Genomic DNA, 26,178 nt, shown 5'->3' with positions numbered 1-26,178 from the left:
GCACTCGTGCCACACACACACACACACAAAAAATGCACTCGTGCCACACACACACAGAGATGCTGTGTGCGCTTGCGTAAAAAAAACAACAACCCACATTTGAAAAGGGGGGGACACAAACGGGATTGTCCCCAGTGGAAATTACGCCCATGAGTACATTTCGCTAAAGAGGTTGTTTTTGCAGTTTGATTGTTTTCAGAATTCAGGAGAAACTACTGGTGTTTTTAAAGAAACTTGGTGTACGGGTATAGCATGGTAACATATCCAAATCACAGGCCTGATACAACAACTATTCTTCACCTTTTATTAACATTGCAAAACACTCAATTTGGCCTTGGGAGAGGTCTGCCCTTCTAGTTGATTACTGTGGACTAACGCTGTGATTGCACACCAAAAAAAAAATGCTATGAATAAAATAATGACCTGACAAAATGGATAGTTTTAACCTAAAATAAAGTATCAAGTGCTCTTATCAGCAAGTGTGTATTAACCAGGAATAAGGGCTTTTAACTGAATGTGAATGCCACTTAATTTCTGTTTTTATTTATATTCTAAGGGTATGGACTGAAGAGTCACTCACGCACACACACGGGGGAGAAGCCGTACAGATGTCAAGAGCTGAACTGCTGCAAGTCCTTCAAAACCTCCGGAGACCTTCAGAAACACACACGGACTCACACAGGTACATCACCAAAGTCTGATATCATTGTATTACACCGTATGCTTAAAAAACCAAGTGTGTTTGAATGTTCTTTTATGGGTCAGGAGTTGCGTGTGGTTTAACTGCGGTTTGCTTTTGCTGCGAGCTGAAATAAAAAAACGTCTACCTTAAGGCTGTTTGTTTAACAAAGAAGCAACTGAGGGTTTGCAACTGAAGTTATGTTAAAACAAAGACAAGAGTCATGCACAGCTGTTTTATGAAAAAACATTGTGCTGGAGGAGTTTTCAGGCGAGCGATCATCATGAAAGCATGACTCCGAGGTTTTTTAATAACAGGATTGGTTGAAAGATAGACTGTTTGTTTTTTTTTAAACCCAACTCGCAGTCAATTTAAAATGGAATCTATTCCCCCTTTTTTCACTTAAATCCTGTAATTAAGCGACACGGTAACTAATGTTTTTAAATAGTTTAATTCACAATCCCCAACATCATATCTGCATCTCACAGCAGACATTGGAGCTAGCTACGTATTCAGACCTGAATATGGAGTGTGGACTGCTACTTGGAGAGGTCCCAGTTCACCTCCTGCCCTGCCGTGGTGCCCTTGAGCAAGGCACCGGACACCCCCCTTCCCCCCTCACTCCCATTGCTCCCCGGGTACTAGACTCCTGGTACTAGGATGGGTTAAATGCAGAGAACACATTTCACTGTGTGTGCTGTGTGCTCTGCATGTGAGACCATTAAAGAGGGTTTCATCCCTCCTAATTAAAAAAAAACATGGCTTGTAAAATAATCCAAATATAAACTGATTACTGTGGAAATAAAGGAAATCTTCATTTGCATAAAAGCATGAGTTTGGACACTTTAAATAGGGGATTTTTGACCTTGAAGTGCTTGAATTGTGCTCAAATGTTACTCTCAAAAAGCTGCAGATAACCTGTGTGCAGAATAAAAAAATGGTGGCTTAATCTCGGACATCCCATTTCTTGTGTGCAGGAGAGAAGCCTTTCAAATGTCCCATGGACGGCTGCGGCCGGTCGTTTACAACGTCCAACATCCGCAAAGTTCACATCCGAACGCACACCGGGGAGCGGCCGTACTACTGCTCCGAGCCCACCTGCGGACGCTCGTTCGCCAGCGCCACCAACTACAAAAACCACGTGAGGATACACACTGGTGAGTGTCTCTAACAACTTAAACACAAGTGTGCCAGTTGTATTTTTTTTAAAGGTCACCTATCATGCTATTTTTAGGCAATAGCATAGGTCTCAGATATATACAAATACATAAAAAACATGTCTATGAAGTGTTTTGCTCAAAATACCAAACAGATCACCCATTCTAGCTATGCCTCATATCCCTCTATTTCACTTCCTGTTTCAAAAGTGCTGATTTGGGGTATAAAACTAGCTTGATAAAAAATAAAAAAGGAGGGGCTGAGCTCATGCGGGACCCGGCAGCTACTGTCTAAACTAAATACTGCGGTGATGAAACGCCATATCATGGATTATCAAGGATTATCTCTGAAACAGTATGGAGCTCAAAGGCTTTCTCTCTTGCCGGTTATACCACAAGGTGAGTTCCTTTTTATTTCCTGCTTCTTCACACACATGCTCTCCAGTACAGGTTAGCTCTGAGTGTTAGCGATGCTAATGTAAACACCGACCATATTACGTCCAAAACAGTCGGGCATCGTTTCTGATAGCAACGTTTCTGATAGGGCCGTGGGTCCACATTTCCGATATTACGTCATATCGGACGCAAATCTGGATCAGCTCCGTTGTAGCCCCGTTTTTAGAGATTTGGGTACGGAGGAAAAGAGAGAGGGTTTCATTTTCTGACGCTGCGTGAGTTCCCCGACACACCGGGGACACACATTTATGTATAAAATACATCGAAAAATGCATTTTGCATGATAGGTCCCCTTTAAGGAGGCGTGTGGTGCAGTGGGTTGTGTGTTGGTTTTCGGATCAGGTGGTCACAGGTTCAAACCCCACCGCAATCAGCAATGTCGTTGTGTCCCTGAGACACTTCACCTCAAATTGCTCCTGTGGGGATTGCCCACAGTATTGAGTATGTAAGTCGCTCTGGATAAAAGCGTCTAACAAGTGACATGTAACGTTTAAATGCTATGAGAAAGAGTTTGAGTTCAGCCTGTACAAATGCATTCATATAAAAAAAGATCTTAACAAATAAAGGTTATAATTGTTTCTTCTTCCCCAGGAGAGAAACCTTACGTCTGCACAGTGCCTGGCTGTGAAAAGCGCTTCACAGAATACTCCAGCCTTTACAAACACCACGTGGTCCACACACCCTGCAAACCGTACAACTGCAACCACTGTGGGAAAACCTACAAGCAGATCTCCACCCTCGCCATGCACAAACGCACCGCTCACAACGACACGGAGCCCATCGAGGAGGAGCAGGAGGCCTACTTTGAACCCCCGACAGGTCAGTGGGAATGTAGCATTAGAGATCATTTACCTTATGAAGTATTTATTTTAACACAGAGTATTACATAAAAAAAACATTTAAAGACAAATACAGTTCTTTAAATGATCTTTTGGGTAGTTTCAAACAGAAATGACATTAGATCTAGATTGAATGTATTGTATTAATCCTTAATTTGGAAATTGTTTTGTTACACTATAAATAATAATAAACGGAATATCTTCAGGATTATGGCGGATCTCGGGCTGGAATAGAGGGATGTGAGGGATTTCTAAAATGCATGATCTGTTTGTATTTTGAGAAAAACACATCATAGACATGGTTTTTATATATTTGTATATATCTGAGACCCATAATATATGCCTAAACAGGGGTTTTAAAAAGTATTAAAAGTTGATTAATCAATTTAGCGAAAATTATTATATAATAATATATATATATATATATATATATATATATATATTATATAATAATATATATTATATTAAAAAGTATTAAACGGCATTTTCCAAGGTATTACATTTTGTAGCTTGTTTTCAATAAGTATATAAATTGTCCAAAGAGGTTGTATTCTACAGTCTGCCTGAATGTAATCATTGCGTAGGTGTGTAGTGTGATTCTGTGTAGTTTATTTATGCCATCCCGTTGGATTTGACGTCATCTGAACAGGACATCGCACGCTCACTGCTTGATAGCGCGCGAAGGTCCGTTTACGCCGGTTGTTAAACAACATCGTTATGGGGAAATGCAAGTCTGCGTCCAAATGGTTGGAAGATAAGGAGGAAGGACACTCAATACTGTATATAGTAAAGTGTGTCGCCAATGTAACCGGTTAAAACTCCAAGTGGCGATGAGGTCTTAAAATGTATGGAAAGGGTCTTAAAAAAGGTCTTAAAAGGTATTACATTTGACTTCAGGATTCCTGCATATACCCTGCTAAAAATAGCATGATAGGTGCACTTTAATACAACCCAAACCAATACAACTACAAGCCCCAGATAATGTGGGAGAACATGGCTGATAACAATTTAAAAACAACTTCAGTTTGAATTTGAAATAACCCCCTCAGGATCCAGTTTGAGGTTCATATCCAGAGATGTTCCCCATGTTTACCCCGAACAGAAAAGCTGTTTGTCTAAATGAACATTTACCTAAGGGCATTTTATAATTACCGTTAAGTTCTCCACGAGTTTCTGAGCCCGAAGCTCCGAGTGCAACCACAGTCGTCAACATAGACTTTTTCATCTCAAATTCATTGTGTTACTCTCGATTTAGATGCCATCGATGACCCGAACGTCAGCTACACCACGACGATTGTCGGGGCCGACGACTCCGGCTCGGAGCAGGTCCCGATTGAAAGCTCGGAGATGATTGGTCAGCAACACATTGCCTTGGTTACGCAGGAGGACGGAACACAGCAGCAGGTAACGGAATGCGATTTAAAATTCATGAAAGTTCCGGGGACTTAAAATGGCAACATTCCGTTCACATTCCATTAAATCTGTCAATCAAAAAAGGTATTAAGGCGGGAAAATATCTGTAATAAAACAAGATGTTTACACATAACTATGTTCTCTCTCCTCAGGTCAGTATCTCTGATGCAGATCTACAAGCTATGGGTGGAACGATCACCATGGTAACCCAAGAAGGCACCACCATTACCATCCCGGCACACGAACTGACGACGCAAGGTGCTCACTCGGTTACCATGGTGACGACAGACGGCTCGGAGGAACAGGTAAATTAGTGCAAAAATATTGTTAGAATGGAAAAACAAAATGTTATAAATAATTATATATTTTTTTTCTTTTTAATTATCTGAAATTAGCCAGACACGTTTACTTCTAAAAAAAACTAAAACTTTACCACAGACTTTTTGTTAGATATTCACCTCATGATGATTCACATTCACTGCTGTACCTCCATGATTGCTACAAATTGATTTTAATTCATTGATTTTCTTCATTTTGTAACATGAATATGAAGTGCCTAACTCTCATGGGTTCACCAGACTCCAAAAAAACATTTGACACTGCTCCAACATTTTATTTTATTAGAGAAATACCGGTTATTTTACCACTTGATCAAAAACCAAATAGTCTCCCCTTTTCTCTCAAGCTTTGCAAATAAAATCTTCAAAATAAAAAGTCATCCTCCTAAAGCACAACTCAAGTTATAGTCATCCAGCCAAATAAATCATGGAGGACAAGTACAATGTACCTAGCTAATGTCCAAAAGACAACCGTAGTATCAATTTTACTTGCCTCAAAAAGGAAAACAAGAACATAACATTTGACTTCACATTACGTTCGACACGGTTGCTATTCTTTATGAGACAAACACATTTGAATTGTTATTTACACCATTAATCTACACCTAATTTGTCTTTCTACATAACAATCATTTTGCTAATCCTAATCTCCTCAATACAACAAAGTCACTTGCTCTGGAAAATAATTATAATAATCATAATAAAGCTTTATTCATATAGCACTTTTCATACAACTCATGACGCTCAAAGTGCTTTACAAAATCACAAGTTAAAAACAAATAACAAGAAATTCCCCTTAGATTATTTTATTGTAAAATGCATGTTACAAATTGTTTAAATAGATTACCAGATGTGGTCATACAGCTGTTAGTTTCTAACCCAACACTAAAGCAGAGGATTGATTAGTGAACGTCTCTCTGTCGCCCTCAGGTGGCCATCATGACTCCGGACATGGCGGCGTTCCAGACGGTGGAGGACTCGGGATACAGTCAGGAGCACGAAGACATTCATCCCGTCACGTTACTGGCCACCTCCAACGGCACTCACATCGCTGTGCAGGTTGGTAGAGCGACTCCGTAGGAGGGAATGAATGGTGGGCTGAGTTCCAATCTGCAGAGGTGTGGACTCGAGTCACATGACTTGGACTCGAGTCTGACTCGAGTTACCAATTTGATGACTTTGGACTCGACTTGACAAAATCACAAAACACTTGCGACTCGACTTGGACTTGAACACCAATGACTCGGGACTTGACTTGAGCCTTCTGACTTGAGGTGACTTGATAATTTAATTCAGGGGTCTCCAACACACCGATCGCGAGCTGCCGCTAGAAGAGCAGACTCCCGTCGGGGAGAGCAGAATCTTCAGCCGCTGCAACTCTTGCTGAGAATCCATGCAGGCAGGGGCGGGACTTTATTTTGCTGAGCCACCATGCGGCCAATCATATGCGAGGACACACTAGGATCATACCATTATGTGAAAGAAGGGTGGGGGGCAGACGCTCCAAAGACAGCAGGTGTAGTGGTACAGGCCAGCTACACAGAGCGACGGGGAGACGGGTAGCCGGATTTAAATGCAAGCGCGTCGGAAAAAGTCAAGAAATTTGCGAAAAACCGAAAAAAGAAGCAGCTTCTGGCTGCATTTCAATGATATTGGAGAAAGCAAAGCTGAGTGCAGGATTTGTAAAATGAAAATAACCTTCAGAGCAGGGTTTTTTTTTTGGTAACCACTCAGGATTTATTGCCAGAGGTGGGAGAAGTTCAGATCTTGTACTTGAGTAAAAGTACCAGAGTGTAGGAATACTCGGTTACAATAAAAGATCCTGCATTCAAAATGTTACAAGTAAAAGTACAAAAGTATTAGCATCAAAATACAGTTAAAGTACCACCTGCAGAGGGATCTAGATTCAGGTGTTCTTTTCCCCATAGAGACGCCTCGCTGCACATTATCCCTTGCATAAAGATAGAAGTGGGTCCCTTATAACATGCTGTACACAGTGGAAATAAACATTCTGGTCACCTCAACATCAGGGATCTTATCCATTAAACTCCTTCTGAATCAAACCGTCACGGTAGCCTTACCTTACTGACCCCTCTTACAATAGAAGAAAACACGTTACTTTACCAGCAAGAGAAAAATGGATTATTAAATGATTAATGTGGACTAATAAAGAGCAGTGTGATTAGCGGAAGCGACTATAGAGCTATCAGCGAGAAGAGAAGAGAGAGAAGAGAGAAGAGCAGGAAGAGAGAAAGAAAGAGAGAGAGAAAAGGAGAGAGAGAAAGAGAGAGAGAGAGAGAGAGAGAGAAGAGAAAGAGAGAGAAGAGAGAGAGGAAAGAGAGAGAGGAGAGAGAGAGAGGAGAGAGAGAGAGAGAGAGAGAGAGAGAGAGAGAGAGAGAAAGAGAAGAGAGACAAAGAGAGAGAGAGATAAGATCTGAGAGGAACTATATCTTCGCTATCGGACCTACTATATCTCTCTATCTCTCTCCTCTCTCCTCTCTCTCTCCTCTCTCCCTCTTTCCTCTCTCCCTCTCTCCTCTCCTCTCTCTCTCTCCTGACAGCCTCGTCAGTTCTAATGCAGCTCACTGATCCAGTAATGAGTGACCCGACAGTGAAGAATACATATATTTATAACTAGTTTAGCTTGTTCCAGAGGTAGATAAAATAGCTAAGTGTGTTAGGTCTAACTCTTAGTGTGTGTTTTTCCGCTCACCGGTCCGTCACAGCGGGTGGAGCTGCAGGATTTCTGCTTCACACACGTTGCATACCGCTATTTTACTGCCAGACTGTGAAGCCATTTTGGGCGAGCTTGTTTTGCCGCGTACAGAGAAAAGTGTCATGTATTTTACGTCATGTGATCGGCTCTCACGATCGGCATTTATAGAGAGCACCGATCGATCGGCAGAGAGTGAATATCGGCCGATCGATCGGAGCATCCCTATTTATGATTATTTATCAAACATCTCACTGTGTAAATATGAGAAAGCATTAACAGTCAATCTTGTCACAATATCGAGGAGCTATATGACAAAACAATGTTGTGCATTTCTTAATATTATCAAGTTCTTCTTATGGCAAAGAGGGTATACAACAACCTAAATGTGAAAAGTATTAGATATATATTTAGTAGTAGCAGTATTTGATATATTCAGATCTGAGCAATGATCAAAACAATAAACAAAAACATTCCTTCACAAAGTATTTTCTTATAACCCCCCCCCCCCCCCAAAAACCCAACAAAAAGACACACTTCTGACCTGAGCTCCTACCATCAGGACATTAGAAAACAGAGCTTCTCACACCTACTAATTAACTACTCTAATTACAACTTGAATGTGTGACAGAGGACTACAGATCAACTTGTAACGGCTTGTGTATTTCTTTGATTAGCTGCTGCACTACTCATGCGGCTTTCACACCAGCGCTTTTCCCTTTCTAGCTCCTAGCGAGAGCTTTTCTGGTTCAGCTCCGGTTTCCCTTTTCAGCTCCCGCTCTGTTCACACTGCCCAGAGCTGCCGCTGCTGCGTCATGACGTCACCGTTTACGTCGCTGATTTTCTCCCACAACAACAACGGGCCGGGGACTGCGTTGCTTTTAATCATACGAAGCCAGATTAAATTAAATAACGACTTCTCCAACCTAATACTTTTCTCCAGAGTGCCGTGGTTCATTGTTTATTAATGTGTTTCAGCTGCATTTAGCGACCGCTGCAGTGCTGGCTGCTCTTCCACGGGAGTGTATTCTCCCGTTAGCTCCGGGTTAGCTCACACGGCTCTAAAGTATTCACTGTCTGACTGTCACACAAGCAGCTGTTACATATCCCCAGTTCCCCTTAAGTGAATGTGTGTCAGTCTGAATTGACGCTGTTTGGCATCACAACGCTGTTATGAAAGTTTCTCTGGTATAACATGGGTGATGTTAGCATAGCAACCGAAGCTAAACTGACTACTTGCTAAGCCGTTTTATACAGGCACTTTTTACCGGCGTATTTTTCATTATGATTCTACTTGTGATAGTCGGACATGACAACCTGTGCAGCCCATGTATTAATTCCATCCGATAGCTGCTATAATAACAAACAAAACGTCTGCCTGCTCTCCACAATGATCAATAACAGCGAAGGGATGGTCAAAGTAAGGTTTCCTGCACGCCTCGACGTAAGAGACGTAAGCGACGCCGCGTCATAGCTCCGAAGCTCTTGCCTCTGGACCGACAATTTTTTGGAGCTGGAAGTGAACCGCATCCCGGAGCTATGACGAGCCGCCGCTGCGGTGTGAACAGGAAAAACCGGCGCTTTTCAGGCTCTAGCTCCCAGCAGGAGCTGGAAAAGCGCCGGTGTGAAAGGGGCAAGGGAGGGGGGGGCAGGAGCTCCAGCAAGCCGTTTAGGACAGAGAGTGAATACACATACTTTACAGAGATGCTGTATGAGAAACCAATGTGAGTTTGGAAAATTGCACAATATACATTTATTTTAGTAGACCTCAACAATGGAAATATGATCAGTAGAAATGGCCATGACATGGGACCTTTAATTGAAACCGGTATGTTTTAAGGTTAGGAATATACTTTAATATTGCTTCTTTTTTTTTGTCATTCTCAGATCTCTTACTCACGAAAAGGTCAAAAGTCAAAACACATAAACCAGTATAATTTATGCTGGTTTAAAAAGAATAAAACTGGTGAATTTACGTTGAGTTATTTTGGTACAAAGTAATGGTGGTGTTGTTGTTGTAGTTACACTTTAGAGGTGATGATAAAGGCTTAAAAATACTGGATATTTTGGATGTACGTACCTTGAAAGTACTTAAATCTCACTCTTAAAAGTTTGTAAAGACCCTGTATTTACATATTGTGTTTAATACTATATTGGGTATTAAGGGATTAAACCCCCTATGATCACATCACAGGATGCTGGTCTCATGACCTTTATTCATCCTGAAAAACACTGTTTTCTTTCCACCCCCTTCTGCTCTTTTCTGTCATGTTAATTACAAAGCAAACTTTCTTTTTGTACCTTTTACCACGTGACGATTATCAGTGAGATTCAGCAGCTTGTAAAACAGTCACAGGAGGTGGTATTGAGTTTTCAAAGCGTATCAGAGTAAATCGGTGGCAGTGAGCGATTTAACAGGTTATCAACATGTCAATCACTGTTTGTATAACGTGTTTTGTTTCCCTCTTCTCTCTGCAGCTCAGCGATCAGCCCTCGCTGGAGGAAGCCATCAGGATAGCATCGAGAATACAGCAAGGAGAGGGGCTGGACGATTGATGCTCTCATTATGGACTATGATTTGGCATCAAACGTCTAAAATGGACTATATATTGACGAGAGAAATCACGTGTCTTCCTCCCATGTTTTGTTTTTTTGTCTTTCCACCAGAGGACTTAGCTTTTATGTGTACATAGGATTTTGATAACTGGAGCCCTGCTATGCTATTTTGTCCCTCGACCAAGGCGGGAGAGGGGAAAATGCTTTCTAATGTTTATGGTGCACAGTGCACAGCGACGTGTACAGCTAATGCTATTTCTAATTAAAGAGAAATTGTGTGGTTATATGACTGTACTTGATTTTAACAACTCCCGAGTTAAACGTACGAAACCATCGTTCCCACAGCACATACGGAAAATAAATATTACAAGCATGTATTTATAGGTTCAGTTAAGGATTACATGACACAACATTTCATTTATGAGTTTATCAATGGTATTGGGGTGCGTGACATTTGTAGTAGAGGTCAGAGTAACTGAATTCTGTCAAACAATTATATTTTTAAAAGGAATACCGGTAACTTTGCAGTATATCCAATGACAAATATGGTTAACAAAAAATACTGTTAAACTTCTACAATAGATGAGGAAAATATCCAGACTGATGTGTATATGCAATATGTGAATTTCACATCATAATTGAAGGCAAATATTGTACCACTAATTCATACAATAAGATGCTGTGTTGATAAAGACAACATATACAGGAAAAGTGGCTTTATCTCAAACGGCTTTAAAATTACGAATATATTATGTCAGGCATTCAAATCCTACATAAAACCTGTTATTATAGTATGTCACACTCTGAAAGGGGGCTTTCTCAATCAATTTTCTATTCATATGTTTACTTTACGATACAATTTGAAATATGTTTTTCTTGTAAATGAGTATATGATGGTTTTCCTACGTTTGCAGAACTTGAGATCAAAAAACTTTACCAACCTGAACATATATTATATGAATGTTTACTTGAGCAAAAGAAGCAAAAATCCTGCATTCAACATTTAATTTAAATATTTAAATGAAACTACTATTGAGGCAGACTTGTTACGTTCAGAAAGTTATATAATAAGAATATAATTGCAAGACTTGTACCAATATGTTGGTAAAGCTCCTTTTGAGTAAAATGAGTAGGCTACGGATGAGAGAAAATGACACACATGAATTACCAATTAAATCCATAAATACATGTATACATACAAAATAACTTAGAATATATAGATAAATAAATAAATACTGAGACAAAATATTAAATATGGAAACAAATGCATAAATAAAAACTTATTCGACCACTTATTTTTAACCACTCAGATCCATTTTATAATTATAATAAATGATGTGTTTTAGATCTATTGTGCCTTGTATAAACTGATCAGACGTTTTTTTTTATTCAGATTGAACTTTGCCCTTTGTATTTATCGCGGCTCCATTGATCATGCGGTCTGAATAAAAGACGCATTGTCTTGAGGTTCATTTTGATTGTTGACTCCTGCAGAGACTTGAGAGGCAACGCGGCGTTTCGCGCCATTACGCTGCTGTTCTACCGGTGACGTAACCCTTCCCGAGACCTCTCTGGAACGCCCATCTTTCAAATATCCGAGGAGCTCTCTGATTGGCCGCTGCGGAGCATGTGACCAACGGTCGCGGGAAGTCCTTTGCCACGCGCGTGATGGGAAGAGCCGCCTAGTTCTTCTTGACTCATTCAAACTTTTTTTCTGTCAACATTGAATTGGTTTTATTGTGGAAAGACCTGTTTCTGTGTCCGCGAGACATCGAGAAGTGACGGATACCGATACCCGACTTGACCGGGTAGTTTCAGTTTGTTTTTACTTTCTTCGGGACGGTGACTACTAGCTAGCCGACTCCATTTCTCGTAGTTGGAGGGGCGTGTTGGAGTTAGCAAACAAGCTAACTTTTCCTGGGATGCTAACGGACTTTTAAAGTATTAACGGTCGCTTTCGAACACGTTTTTTTCCACTCGATACCTTTACATTAAGGTAGTTGGAAGTTCACTGTGTGTTTTGGCTACTTAAACAGTAGCGGGGGTTCAACCGGGGGATTTTCCCGTCGACGTCGCCGGGGTTTAAATCCTGAAAATAAAAATGTCGAGCTACACTCGCCATCGGCACGGATCTCCGGCTCCTAAAACTGTGCCAATCCGACAGAAACTACAGTTTACCTCCAGCGATGGGGAGGATGAGTCCATAGAGGACGTAAACAACAGCACCGGGGGGGAGTCCGGCTTCACGGAGATGGATTCCCCGATGCCAGTGCGACGGGACACGGTGGATAAGCGCCTGGAGGGCAGCAGCAGCCCCCTGAACCAGTCCTGCGGGGACGACGACGTGGAGCTGTGGGACGAGGAGAGCTTCGGTTCCCCCTCTCACCTCCGGTCCCCGAGCAGCGTGATCTTCGCCCACTGCTCCCCGTCTCCCAGGAAGTCCTCCCGGCTGTACGGAGGCTCCCCGGACCGGTCATACGTGCAGGACGACGGGGAAGCGTCCAGCTCTCCGATCCCAGACTGCCCCGACACACCTCCACACAAAACCTTCAGAAAACTCAGACTCTTTGACACTCCGCACACACCAAAGGTAGTGTTTCGTATACTGTAATAACACTAGTTTTCTTATAAATGTATATCTAAGTGAGTGGTCTTTTAGATGCAGAAATAAGGCAAGTTTCAGAGAGACAGTTTGGTTTTGATTTTGAAAACTACAACAGCCTTATGGTGTTGGAAGAGCTCTTATATAAGTCCTTGCATTTGACTTGCAATGTGTGTAAAAGGCCTGTTATTGATTACATAGTAAGTGGTTTAGTTAAGATTATTAAGAAATCACTTAAATGTTAGCATTTGACACCCTTTGAACCTTTTTAGGTTAAGTTATGATCTTGCATAACACCTCTAAACAGCATTTAGAGTGCATGTTATCCTCTAAATGTGTTTGCACATTGAATATCTTGCTTCTGGATCATGCCATGTGTTGAACACGAAAGGGAATCAGTGGAAAAACAAGCAAAACAACTCTTATGCAAACAGACCTGGTCTTTTTTTTGAATTCCTTAGGATGCTTGAATTTGAATTACAACACGTGTTCAAAGCCTGTTATTGATAAACTAATATTTACAACTTTAATGTTTGCATTTGACACACTTTTAACCTTTTCAGGCAAGTTATGTCAGCTTACACAAGCATTTTAGAGTGACATTTCTCCTCTTAGTGTGTTTGCATGTTGATTTGGCTGCTAGATCATGTCATGTGTTAAATGGGATAGAAAAACAAGCAAAACAAATCTTACACAAACAAACCAGGTCAGTTATTTTTTTTGAATTCCTTGGGATACTTGTGCTATGTGGTTCACCAGTTAATGTGTAACTGAGCTCTTGCATAATGCTCCCTCTGTACTCTGCCAGATCATTTGGTGACATGGAGTTTTTAGCCTGGACATGTTTTTCTTCCTGATTACGCAACATTTACATTTTAAGCACCACATGTACTACTACTTATTTCAGAACCACCAAACATAAACTGTCAACCAGGATTATGTAACACTTTCCCCCAGTTTTTTCTGACCCTTTCTAATGCATACACATAACCAGTTGCTTCAGGGAACACAACATTAGCTACAAGTACATTTACCAAAAATCAAGTAGGAATATGAACTCCCTTTTACCGTTTTCCCCTAATATACAACACACACTTCGACCTAGCTTCACAAGACTTCCTTTTACAAAAGTTTGAATATGTATATCTGCTGTTTTCCTCTCCCCTGCTCTTGAAGTAATTATCAAAGCACTAAATCTGTCTGTCTCTTTTTAATTTGTTTGCAGAGTTTGCTTTCCAAAGCTAGGAGCGCCGGGTCGGGGTCGTCCAGCCGGAGAGTCGCCCTGTTCAAGAATGTGGAGCCTTCAGGAAAGTCTCTCTCCGACAGCAGCAGGAGACAGCAGACGCCTCTGGTCAACTTTAACCCTTTCACCCCTGACTCCCTGCTCATACAGTCTGCCACACAGCAGAGGAACAGGAAGAGAGCGCACTGGAATGAGTGAGTTTTGTTAGAAAATACCTTTCGACTTTAGAGGGACGTGTATCACAAAACACAGCTCGGCTCTTATAGGGGCTGGAAATCATTAACTACGTGCCTGACTTGGAGTTTTAAATAAATTCCATGTTATAGAATGCTAGGTGTACTAACAAACAGGAAATGCACTTTTAAAAGTTTGTTGTTATGCTTTAATGGGCCACTCTTCTTTAAAATACTGCCATGAAGCATAGTTTTGGAGGTTAAAAGCACTTTAACACACAGTAAAAGTTAATGGGGAAGTGCAATAATAAGTGTAACTAATGTACTGTTTATAAAAAAGTAATTTACCACGTGTTTAGATGCGTTTAAAGCTTGCAAATGCACGTTGAAATGCTTAAAATATGCATGATTTTGACTTAAGCAAAGGTGTAACAAACCCATATGACAAACTGATTGTAGTTTTTTTTTTTTTTTTTTCAAATGGCTGGGGGGAGTTGACCAGCTGCAGTCCATAATATTTTGGTTTCACATTTCCTGGTTGTTTTTGGTTAAATAACTATTATTTACAGTTTCAGTGAAACCTGTTGACGTCGAGCTGAACCCGTTTACCGTATTATCTGCTTCTCAGATCCACGCCATTGTTATAACCAGATACGTTAGAGCCGTTATGAGGCCAGGGGGGTTTGGCTGGAAATCAAGACCTCATGGTTACTGCTCAACTCGCCATGTGCTCCTGAAGCCCCCACCCCACCCCCCTCACTGCTGCCCCCTGCTGGAATGAATGCTAACAACACCTCCATTGTCTTTTATCTTTCAGCTCCTGTGGAGAAGACATGGAGGCGAGCGACGGAGAGGGAGAGGAGGAATTAGTGCCACCATCAAAGGCAATTATTCCTTATAATTAAGGATTTACAGACTGAAAACGTATCTTTTTGCCACTGGATTTTGGAAAATAGCTGGAAATAAGGTCTGTGTTTGAAACACATTGAAGAGACGGATCACGTTTGGTTCAGCAGTGACCCCACTGGTGATTTCTGAAGAGTTGACATGTCTGAAAAACGATGGTTGTTACCAAGTGGCTGAATAGGACTACAGAAGGTGTCGAGGCCGTTGTACGTCATTACGCCGAACACGTAAACACTCCTCTAAGTTTGTTTGCCCTGTTCTGCTTGAAAGCAAGTACCTGCCTCCTGCTAACTGTTAAAACAAACGCTTCAACATGGACCATTTTGAGTGTAGTTTTGAATAATAATAATAAGTTGGTGTGACGTTAAAGCAGCAACCCTGCTGTAGTTCCTTTAACGTTAGCTTTTTGCTTCTGGTGACTAGATTCATGATTTGAAAATTATAAAAGTAGGGTAGACATGTGGAGATTATCCGGCTTAACAAAACGTGATCCGTCTCTTAAATGTGTGTCAACCACAGATCTTATTTCCAGCTATTTTCCAAAATCCTATGGAGAAATTACGTGTTTTACTATATATATAATATATATATAGATATATATTTGTATATATCGATATATATATATATATAGATAGATATCGATATATATATATATATATATATATATATATATATATATATATATATATATATATATATATATATATATATATATATATATATATATATAGATATATATATATATATATATATATATATATATATAATATATATATATATATATATTATAGTAAAACACACATTTATAGTTGGGAATAAGTTCATTTATTTCTCTTCATCCGGCACTTTTTGCATTCTGCAGGAAGTTTCTTCTTGAACTTTGTTTTAGCGCTGCAACTTATTTCGTTTGTGGCATTGACTCTCATGTTAAATGTCTCTTGTGACATATTGGACACGTTGATGTTAAATATGTTTGTTGTTGTTGTTCTCTCAGAGGATCACCATGATGGAGAGCAACATGATGTCTCGGTACGTCTCAGAGTTCCTGGAGCTGGAGAAGATCGGCTGTGGAGAGTTCGGAGCCGTGTTCAAATGTGTGAAGAGACTCGACGGCTGCATCTACGCCATCAAGAGATCTAAGAAGCCTCTGGCAGGATCAATAGACGAGTAAGTTCACTTTGTAAATAGGTAGATAGACATGTAGGTAGGTAGGTAGGTAGATAGATAGATAGATAGGTAAGTAGGTAGATAGGTAAGTAGATGGTTAGTAGTTTTATTGCCAACATTTTAATTAGCTGCTTCTGGATCATGCCATGTGTTGAATAGGAAAGGAAATCAGTGGAAAAACAAGCAAAACAACTCTTATGCAAACAGACCTGGTATTCTTTTGTATTCCTTAGGATGCTTGAATTTGAATTACAACACGTGTTTAAAGCCTGTTATTGATAGACGAATATTTACAACTTCAATGTTTGCATTTGACACCTTTTTTAAGTAAGCTATGTCAGCTTCCACGAGCATTTCAGAGCAATGGATGAAAACAAAAGAGTCTAGACCCTATTTATTTCCCTCCATTTTAACTTCAAAGCGTTCTCCAGATGTTCCTTTTTAATTAAAACCCTCCGTCTCCCTCCTTGCAGACAAAACGCTCTGCGGGAAGTCTACGCTCACGCTGTTCTGGGTCAGCACCCCCACGTGGTTCGATATTACTCGGCCTGGGCGGAGGACGACCACATGCTGATCCAGAACGAGTACTGCAACGGAGGAACGCTGTCCGACGCCATCTCGGAAAACTACAGGAGGCTGAGCTACCTGACGGAGCTGGAGCTGAAGGATCTGCTGCTGCAGGTCACACGGGGACTCAAATACATCCACTCCACCACGCTGGTGCACATGGACATCAAGCCCAGTGAGTACTTTAGATAATACTAATGGTGGTGAAAAGTAGGCTTTATAAAACATATTATATATATTTACACATAACATTAATCTGTTTGCTGTTTGTATTTACTTGTATCTGTTTTATTGTGCTGCACTGTTGGAGGAGGAGCCTGTGACCTGAGATTTTAACTACACTGTAGCTATAGAGAGGCGAAGTCCCGCCCATCTACTTCCGCCCCATGGGACCTTATTTGGAAAAGATTATGTATTGAAGTCAATGGGGAGAGAAAACGTATCTCTTCGATCCCGTTTGAATTGTGCCACGAATTACACATATGATGTTTGTCAATCTTAACAAATAATTTCCATGTCAAAAAAGTCACAGTTTGTCTTAAAACTGTTGAAATATAAGACTGAAAAATACGCAACTAGAAAGACTACAAATCCCAGAATCCCGGTCCCGCATGCTGGCTCTTACAGAACCGACTAACTCCCCTTGTGTGTATGTGCAGCTCTCACCATGCCCAGACTTGGAGTGATTTTCACCTCTTTTAATACTTTCCGCCTCATTCTGAAAGAAAGAAGTGAAATGTGCCAACGTGACGGCCGTCTTGGTGTGTGCTGCGAGACGGGAGATGTAGTTCATTGAGCGGTTTGACACAAAAAAAAGTGTTACTTCACAGTTTTACGACACATTTTTATTTTTTTGACTTGCTAAATTATCTTTTAAATTGACAAACATCATATGTGTAATTCGTGGCACAATTCAAACGGGATCGAAAGATAATCTTTCTCTCTCCATTGACTTCAATACATACTTTTTCAGAAATAAGGTCCCATGGAGGTCCACCGGAAAGGGAGGGACTTCGCCTCTCTATGGGCACATGACAATAAAAGCCTTGAAACCGTGATATGCCAATTTACATTTTGCACATATTTTGATTCCTGCCATTTTTATTGCACTAGTCCATATTTAAACGTCTTTGTTTTAGGCAACATCTTTATTTCGCGGAAGACTGTGTCGAGCTGCGATGACTGTGATGATGAAGAGGGAATGACCAGCGTCGTCTACAAAATAGGTAAGATGCTTCCACTAATGTGTGATTTTTAAGTACAGGTTGAAGACATTTAAAAAGTAAACTAAATGGAAGTTACATTTTTACAGGTCAGTAATTATTATACACTAATGAGGTACGTTTAGTAGAAATACCGTATTTATAGTTTAGTTCAAATATAGACATGAGGAATGTGTGTTATTGGAAATGAGGGTGTTTATGTTCTATAAATCAATTGTACTTTTGTAAATTGAATTTAATCCGTTATACTTTGTGGGAAGGATACACTGTTGTTAGAGGGGTTGCCAGGTCTGGTTGAATTTCTCATCACGTTTTTCTTAAATTAAATTACATTACATGTCACTTGTTAGACGCTTTTATCCAAAGCGACTTACATACATTCAGTACTGTGGACAATCCCCACAGGAGCAATTTGGGGTGAAGTGTCTTGCCCAGGACATGCTGACTGCAGTGGGACTCGAACTTGCTACCCCCTGATTCGAAGTCCAGCACTCTATCCACTGAGCTACAGCCGCCCGCTGTAAATGTTACGTGTGATTAAGATTGTCATGACTCTAATCTGTTCTCTCTCTCTCCAGGTGATCTCGGTCATGTGACCCGAGTGAACAACCCTCAGGTGGAGGAAGGGGACAGCAGGTACCTCGCCAACGAAGTCTTACAAGAGGTTTGTCATCTTACTTCAAAAACTGCCTTTTATCTTTTCATCAAGTCGATCTTTTCAGTGTCAATAACACTCCTCCCCTTTATCGTTTGTAGGACTACAGTAAGTTGACGAAAGCGGACATCTTTGCTCTGGCTCTGACCGTCGTCAGCGCGTCGGGAGCCGAGCCGCTTCCCACCAACGGAGACAAATGGCACGAGATCCGACAGGGAAAACTCCCCAACATCCCACAAGTACTTTCTCCAGACTTCCTCAGTCTGCTAAAGGTAAGAGTCTGCACACGTCCTTCTTGGGTTTCTATGCTTTGCCTCCACTCGGTGTCTGCATGTTGATAAGTTATTTAGGTAGATAGATAGATAGATAAATAGACAGACAGACAGACAGACAGACAGACAGACAGACAGACAGACGGATAGGTAGATAGATGGATAGATAAATAGACAGACAGACAGATATATATATAGATAGGTAGATAGACAGATGGAGAGATAGATAGACAGATAGATAGATAAGTACTTTATTGATCCCAATTTGAGAAATGTTTGCATTGCAGCAGCATAAAAAAGGCAATGTACATAAGGGAAACTAAGACACAGAAATAAACAGTCCAATATATTTCAGAAATAGAAATAAAATAGCATTTAAAGAATGTGCTTTTAAAGTTGATAATCATGTTAGTTTGTTAAGTTTATTTGTTTATAGTGTCGTGGACAGTCCCCATTAATTTAACACAAAAAACGGTAAATGGGGCAGCTTTAGCCAACATTGCTAATTTCCAGCTGTTGTCCCCGGCCAGATGATAATAGACACCTTTTAACATTTTAAATTAAACACCTTTAATATCACCTTTTTACTTCCACTTCCTAATCTCATATGTTCTCTTGTCCTGCAGCTGATGATCCACCCCGACCCGAGCAGACGGCCCTCCACCTCGGAGCTCATCAAACACCCGGTGCTGCTCACCGCCGCCAGGATGAGCGCCGACCAGCTGAGAGTCGAGCTCAACGCCGAGAAGTTCAAGAACGCTCTGCTGCAGAAGTGAGTCTGAACTGCACAGCAAACACTTTGAAGATGATGGATGAAAAACTTTAAATAAATTGTTACTGCAGCTCTTACTTGAAGACTGAATTTCATTGGGGTTTCCACCGTTTTTCTTTAATGATAAATTGAGAAAAAACCCAAAGTATAGTGATATTTGAGGTCCTAGTTAATTCAAAGAAACTCCTTGTGTCCTCATCACTAACTGAACATCTCTTTCCTCCTCAGAGAGCTGAAGAAGGCTCAGCAGGCGCGAGCTGCAGCGGAAGAAAAAGTGTTATCGGGCGACCGGATCCTGACGCGCTCCACGGTGCATCCGACGCCCCGAACCTCCAGACTCATCGGAAAGAAAATGAACCGCTCCGTCAGCCTCACCATCTACTGAGCAGGGAGTCGGACACAAAGGCTCATGGACCTTTTTGAATCAGAAATAATTCAGATGCAGCGCCAACGTAGCTCACTTGTTCCCGGGTTGGAATCCAGCCCACGGACCGTCTGTCTTCTGCAGAAACGCAAAAAATGTCAACTTTTTAGGGAGGAAGGAAGGAAGGAAGGAAGGAAGGAAGGACCCTGTTTGAGTGGATCCGTCTCTTTTTAGTTTCCTTTCCATGGAGACCTGTGTCAGCTGTAGAACTTGATAAACTCAACATAGTTCAGCCTTTCTTTCCCAATAGACTTAGGAGAAAGGAAACATTATCCCTTAAAGCAAGCTACTTTACCTTTTCCACACTCTCAACTCTCTGCTGAGACTTTAAGTGAAACACAAAGCCTCATGGACCTTTTTAATCAGATATTGAGATGCAGCTGGGTTTGAATTTGACACGCTGTCTTACGGCAGAAACTCAAGGTAGCTACTTTACTTTCCCCCCACTCATTCCTTCCTCTAATCGACGTCAGGCTCTCTCTCCGTTTCTCTTTCCTTGCACATCCCTCGAACAAGCCGAAGCACCCGCTCTTCAGTGTGAATGTACTTGTTTCCGTGCGCACCTTACTGCCTGTCGAGCGCCTGATGCTGAGGGTCTGAGGATTTCTGTGTTTGTAATGGAACACTTTGGAGGCAACATCTGGAACACTTGCCACACTTTCTTTGTTTAAAAAGAATAAAAAATACTGCTGCTATTGATGTTTTGTGTGTATCAGGGTTGGATCGTTCTAGAGGTCATTGGCTCTTATTTTGAAGTAGCAGGATTCCGTTTCTCCCCTAATATAATCGGATGGAGAATGGATCATGCCACGTGAGGAAGATCATCTACTTCGAGCTCTCTCATGATCTGTGATGTTAAAGTGTTTATGTGCCGTTTATTGGTGCTTCCACCCTGCCTGTAGCATTAGAACAATCATCGTCCTGTTCTCTCTACGTTCTCATTTGTTCTGTTTTTACTTTCCTCACTGCTCTTCTTTAATTACTGTTTAGAAAAGTATTCCTCATTGTTCTAACACAAAACAATGTTTCTGTTGTTGTAACCTTGTACATATGTTCTCTAAATAAATTCTCACCTTCTTCACTTTGAGTTGTGTGTTGAAGGGTCTTTACTTTGCAATCAATGGAAATCTGTAAAGGACTGGTTTTTAAGCTGCGATGCAATTATAATTCATTAGAGGCTTTACATTGAAAATCAAACTATAGTGTTGTTAGGTAAGTCTTAAAAGGTCATGGATAAGTTATTGGAATTACTCATGGTATATCATGTCTAAAAATAGTCTTGGTATGTCAAGCAATCATAGTATGTTTAAAAAAAGACAAATAACAGGATGTCAAATAGTGTATAAATATGTATAGAGCACATGGAAGTACATGGAAAAGATCTGAAGAAATAACAGTATACCGTATGTTTAAAAAAGTCATCGTATACTGTGTCAAGTCTGTTTATATATGAACATAATCCGGCCCGTCCACACAGCAGCGTTAAAAAAATCTTGGAGGTGGGCTATCTGAAGTTTGGGGATTTTTTGCGAGCAAGGCACCAACAACCAATCACATGAATCTCCCGCCCCCGACATACGAAGCAAAAAAGTTTGAAGTAAACTGGATATAAACTCCCGAAACAGGCGAAAACCTACCACTGTCTCTGCCACCTCCCTCCATGCCTGGCTCCTCCGGTTTATATCCCGGTAGGTAAATAGGGACTGGTCATAAAGCACCGGGTGATTCCCTACCGCTAATTTCTCCTCCATTTTTTGGAATATGAGGAAATGACCTGCGGTATGTCTCTCCCAGCATACACGCGGTTTGATTGGCTAGCGCTTGAACTGTCAGATTTGCATACACGGGATTTGATTGGCTGACGCTTCCACCTCAGCTTCAAAAGTTGAACATTGCTCGATTTTGAATCCTGAAAATCCTGAAAATCTCCGCTCGCCTGCCCACAATGCAGTTCGGCGAAAAGTGAGGCAAAGTGACGTCACCCCATTCAAAGTGAATGGGCAGAAGCGTTTCAAGATTTTTTAACGCTGCTGTGTGGACGGTCCGTATAGTATGCTTTGAAAATAACGTGGTATAGTATGTTGAGAAAAATAAAGTCAGAAAACACAGTATGGTGGAAAAGTTGTAGAACAGTATGTCGAATAAGTATGTGTAAAAAGTCAAAGTAAAGTATGTCATAAGAAAACGTGTCAAACGTTAGAAAAGTTATGTTTAAAATATGCTGAAAAAAGTAAAGTATGTCAAATGTTTGATTAAAAAGTCACAGTATGCTGAAAAATACAATTCATAGTCGAGTATGTTTAAAAAGGTCGTAGTATACAGTTATAGGTCAAACATATACAGAAAACAACATACAGTAGCATAGTATGTCTAAATAAGAGTCACCATACACCATGATGGAGAAATATTCATAGTAACGTGTAAAAAATATTGAAACAGTCAAATTATAGTATGCAACAAACACATGACATAAGACTGTTACTAGAAATGTCATAGTATTCAGGCATTATTTTACAAAACAATCTCTAAGTAATTAAAATTAGATAGGTCGCATTCACACCTAATAGTCACTTCTCAGGTGCGCACCAGACGACAGTTTGTTACATTGTTTCATTTTTCAGAAGGTTCGGTTTGTGTTCACACGGGCAAAACTCAAACGGACTATACATTTTAAACACAAGTCATGTGCACGGAAATGCTGTTCAACAATTGGTCAGACATTAAGGGGGTACAAACGCAAATCATTTCTACCCGAGCCTCCGCCATGGAGCATCGGCAGGTTATTTTCATGCTGCTGTTAATCTGGAGATCAACAGACTCTAGCATATGATTATATAATCAGACGATGTCCGTTAAAAAACATTAAAACACATATAATGAGAGACGTTCTGCAGTAAGGAGGAGGTTTCACCGACGGCAGGTGTTCTTACTTTTATGTATAGTTTTTAGTTTGATAGTTGTTTTTACTTTACACGACACTGTTCAACACTTAATTCTGCTTCACTCTTTCGCTAACGATTTTGAAGACATCCGCGTTTTTGTGACACGCTCCAGAGTGCACTTGCAAGCGGTCCGAGAGAGACCACCTTTTAGGCGGACCACACCACTAGTTCACTTCAGAGGTCTCGGACCGCGTTCACATAAACCCAAACGAACCGCACCAAGCGGGTAAACGCACAAGGGTTCGATTCAACCGGACTATACAAGGCTGGTGTGAATGCGACCAGTTTAACAGATCCAGTTCACCGAGGTTTTTTAACTGCATTATTTTTGAATAATTCTAAACATTTGAACACCATACATTATGATATATGCTAATGAAACACAGATGGGCAGAGGTGGAGAGTACTCAGATCTTGTACTTGAGTAAAAGTAGAAGTACTCCGATCTTATACTTAAGTAAAAATAGAAGTAGGCTACTCAGATCTTGTACTTGATTAAAAGTAGAAGCACTCAGATATTGTACTTGAGTAAAAGTAGAAGTACTCAGATTATCTGAGTACTTCTACTTTTACTCAAGTACAATATCTGAGTCAGATATAGTACTGGAGTAAAAGTAGAAGCACTCAGATCTTGTGCTTGAGTAAAAGTAGAAGTACTCAGATCTTGTACGTGAGTACCAGAGTGTAGGAATACTCTGTTACAGTAAAAGTCCTGCATGCAAAATGTTCCTCAAGTAAAAGTAGAAAAGTATTCTCATCAAAATATAGTTAAAGTAGCGACAGTAAAAGTAGTCATTGTGCGGATTGGTCCATTTCAGAATAATATATATGATGTGTTTTATAATGATTGATCATTAAAGTGTTCTCAAAGCTGGTAAAGGTGCAGCTAGTTTGAATGACTTTGTATACTGCAGGGTAGCTTGTGAATTTACTCCAGGTGGAACTAAAGTCTGATTTAACACTTGGTTATATTTCACATCATTAATCCAGATCTGTAAAGTAACTAAAGGTATTAAATAAATGTAGTGGAGTACAAGTACAAAGTAGCAGAACATGGAAATACTCAAGTAAAGTACACGTTTCTCAAAATTGTCCTTAAGTAAATGTACTTAGTTACTTTATACCACTGCAGATGGTGTTAATGAAACAGATATGATGGTGTTAACCAGAGCAGAGGTGGGAAGTAGTGGAGTACAAATACTTCGTTACTGAAGTACATTTTTCTGGTATCAGCACTTTACTCCACTTCTTATTTTTCTGACGATTTCTTACTTTGACTTCTTACATTTTGAACACAAATACCTGTACTTTCTACTTCTTACATTTTCCAAACAGGCTGGTTCCTTTAGTTTGAATGTGTGTTTGGTGGCGTGATCATTATTATTTAGAGTCATTGCGTGCCTATTGATTTGAACACGATCTGTGTATCCATAATTTCCTGGTCTTCTCTAAAGAAGAGGGACCAATGAAAACGTTGTCATGTTGCCGTTGTTCAGCATGGAAACATTCATTAGCTAACAATGACATTATTGTTCTATTAATATAAAGAAAGGTCAGGTACTCTTTAAAACAGCTGGTGGTAGTTATGGGTACTTTTTACTTAAGTACATTTCAAAGCCCATACTTCTTTACATTTACTTGAGTAAAGAAGTTTAGTCAGTACTTCTACTTTTACCAGAGTATTTTAAAACACGAGTATCTGTACTTCTACTTGAGTAAAGGACGTGTGTACTTTTGACTGGTGATAATGAAACACAGATAGTTATGATGGTATTAATGAAACATATGATGATGTTGTTCCCTCGCTGCGCGGTGCTGCAGCTCTTCTCTGAATCTCAGACAGCGTCATGTGACTTTTCCTCATCCAGTCCAGCTGAATTTCATAGAGGAAGCGAGCAGAGTCTCACACAGCCACAGAGAGAGAGAGAAGGAGCAGAAGAGGAGATTATTTTACCTTTCCTTCAGCATGGCGCTACGGGACGAGTTGCTCAGGTCCATCTGGCACGCGTTCACGGCTCTGGATGTGGACAAAAGCGGGAAAGTGTCCAAATCTCAGCTGAAGGTAACTCTACTTTTACTTTGCGCATCTTTATGGGGTAGTGTGATGGAGTTTGGCCGAGCAGGAAACTCTCCCACTGCTGTCAATGTTAAGAACAAACTGTACATATATGAAACACTTTAAGTTGCTTTTATGCGAGCGTTTCCTCCTCGTGAGAAACACAGCTGCGCGTGCACCGAGACGCACCTGTCCTCACTGATTGAAGGACAATCTGCCACTTCAGAAAAAACACAAAAAGCACAAATCAGTGTTATTAAAATACTTAATGGTTAGATTAGGAGTTTATCTGAGGTCATCACAACATCGCGTTTCTGTTTTTGACCATAACACTACAAACATGGAGTCCTAAAGCTGACAGAGATAACTTAAGCGTCATATGGGGTCAAGTTATTCATAATAACATGATAAGATAAGACAAGTAGTCAACAACTTTTTCATATACTTTGATTGAGAAAAAAAGTACCAATACTACACTGTAAAAATACGTTGAAAAGGTTTCTTACGTCAACGTTTGCAAGTAAGTTCTACTACAAGCAGAACATGGCTCCTTTTTGTACACCATGATACTGTAACTGTGTATTAGCTCATTTTGGTTGTTGAGGTGGAGACTTGTTATAATTATATTTGTATCAAAGATTAGCGTTCTGATTTTCTATATTTTGTCCATCAGAGTTAAATGGGTAAGTGTCAGGGGATAAATCATAACCAAACCAAAGTTAATTCTCCTGTGTGTAACCATGAACTTGTAAACAACTGAATGACACACCCACATATTTCAGTGGCAGCATACACATTGTTGAGAAGTCTCCAAAAATAAACTGTGAATACAGGTCAAACTTGTCGCCTCTGAATCTAAAAAGGAAAAGGTACATTTGTAGTTTACTATGTTACCCCAGCAGTGGACTACTTTTCACAGAAAACTAGAACGTGTTGAAAGAGGAGAAACTTTTCTCTGACTCTCATCTGAGTGTTGATGAAAGTCTTGGAAATACAGGAAAGCACAAAATGTGTTCACTGGAAGA

At 40.4% G+C, this 26,178-nt stretch overlaps 3 protein-coding genes across 3 annotated transcripts in view; all 3 read left to right on the top strand.

Moving 5' to 3' along the window:
* Window positions 1-10,435, top strand: part of znf143b (zinc finger protein 143b) — a 16,485-nt gene extending 6,050 nt beyond the window's left edge. The window contains exons 9-15 of the mRNA XM_034149265.1: window positions 557-682; window positions 1,657-1,836; window positions 2,884-3,111; window positions 4,387-4,535; window positions 4,697-4,849; window positions 5,813-5,941; window positions 10,074-10,435. Coding sequence (XP_034005156.1) covers window positions 557-682; window positions 1,657-1,836; window positions 2,884-3,111; window positions 4,387-4,535; window positions 4,697-4,849; window positions 5,813-5,941; window positions 10,074-10,151 — 1,043 coding nt within the window. The 3' untranslated portion in view covers window positions 10,152-10,435. The remainder of the gene's footprint in view (window positions 1-556; window positions 683-1,656; window positions 1,837-2,883; window positions 3,112-4,386; window positions 4,536-4,696; window positions 4,850-5,812; window positions 5,942-10,073) is intronic.
* A 1,365-nt stretch (window positions 10,436-11,800) lies between these two features.
* On the top strand, window positions 11,801-21,242 carry wee1 (WEE1 G2 checkpoint kinase). Its single transcript, XM_034149254.1, has 10 exons — window positions 11,801-12,741; window positions 13,979-14,190; window positions 14,987-15,053; window positions 16,070-16,242; window positions 16,716-16,984; window positions 17,949-18,035; window positions 18,611-18,696; window positions 18,789-18,959; window positions 19,586-19,731; window positions 19,960-21,242. Exons 1-10 carry the CDS (start codon window positions 12,253-12,255, stop codon window positions 20,114-20,116), a joined length of 1,857 nt encoding a protein of 618 aa, XP_034005145.1. The 5' UTR covers window positions 11,801-12,252; the 3' UTR covers window positions 20,117-21,242.
* Window positions 21,243-24,976: 3,734 nt separating this feature from the next.
* Window positions 24,977-26,178, top strand: part of swap70b (switching B cell complex subunit SWAP70b) — a 35,860-nt gene continuing 34,658 nt past the window's right edge. The window contains exon 1 of the mRNA XM_034149242.1: window positions 24,977-25,159. Coding sequence (XP_034005133.1) covers window positions 25,064-25,159 — 96 coding nt within the window. The 5' untranslated portion in view covers window positions 24,977-25,063. The remainder of the gene's footprint in view (window positions 25,160-26,178) is intronic.

The sequence above is a fragment of the Trematomus bernacchii genome, unplaced genomic scaffold (assembly GCF_902827165.1).
Source record: "Trematomus bernacchii unplaced genomic scaffold, fTreBer1.1, whole genome shotgun sequence".
Classification (NCBI taxonomy): Eukaryota; Metazoa; Chordata; class Actinopteri; order Perciformes; family Nototheniidae; genus Trematomus; species Trematomus bernacchii.
The sequence above is the reverse complement of the archived record's forward strand: the minus strand, read 5'-3'. Positions and strand labels throughout refer to the sequence as shown.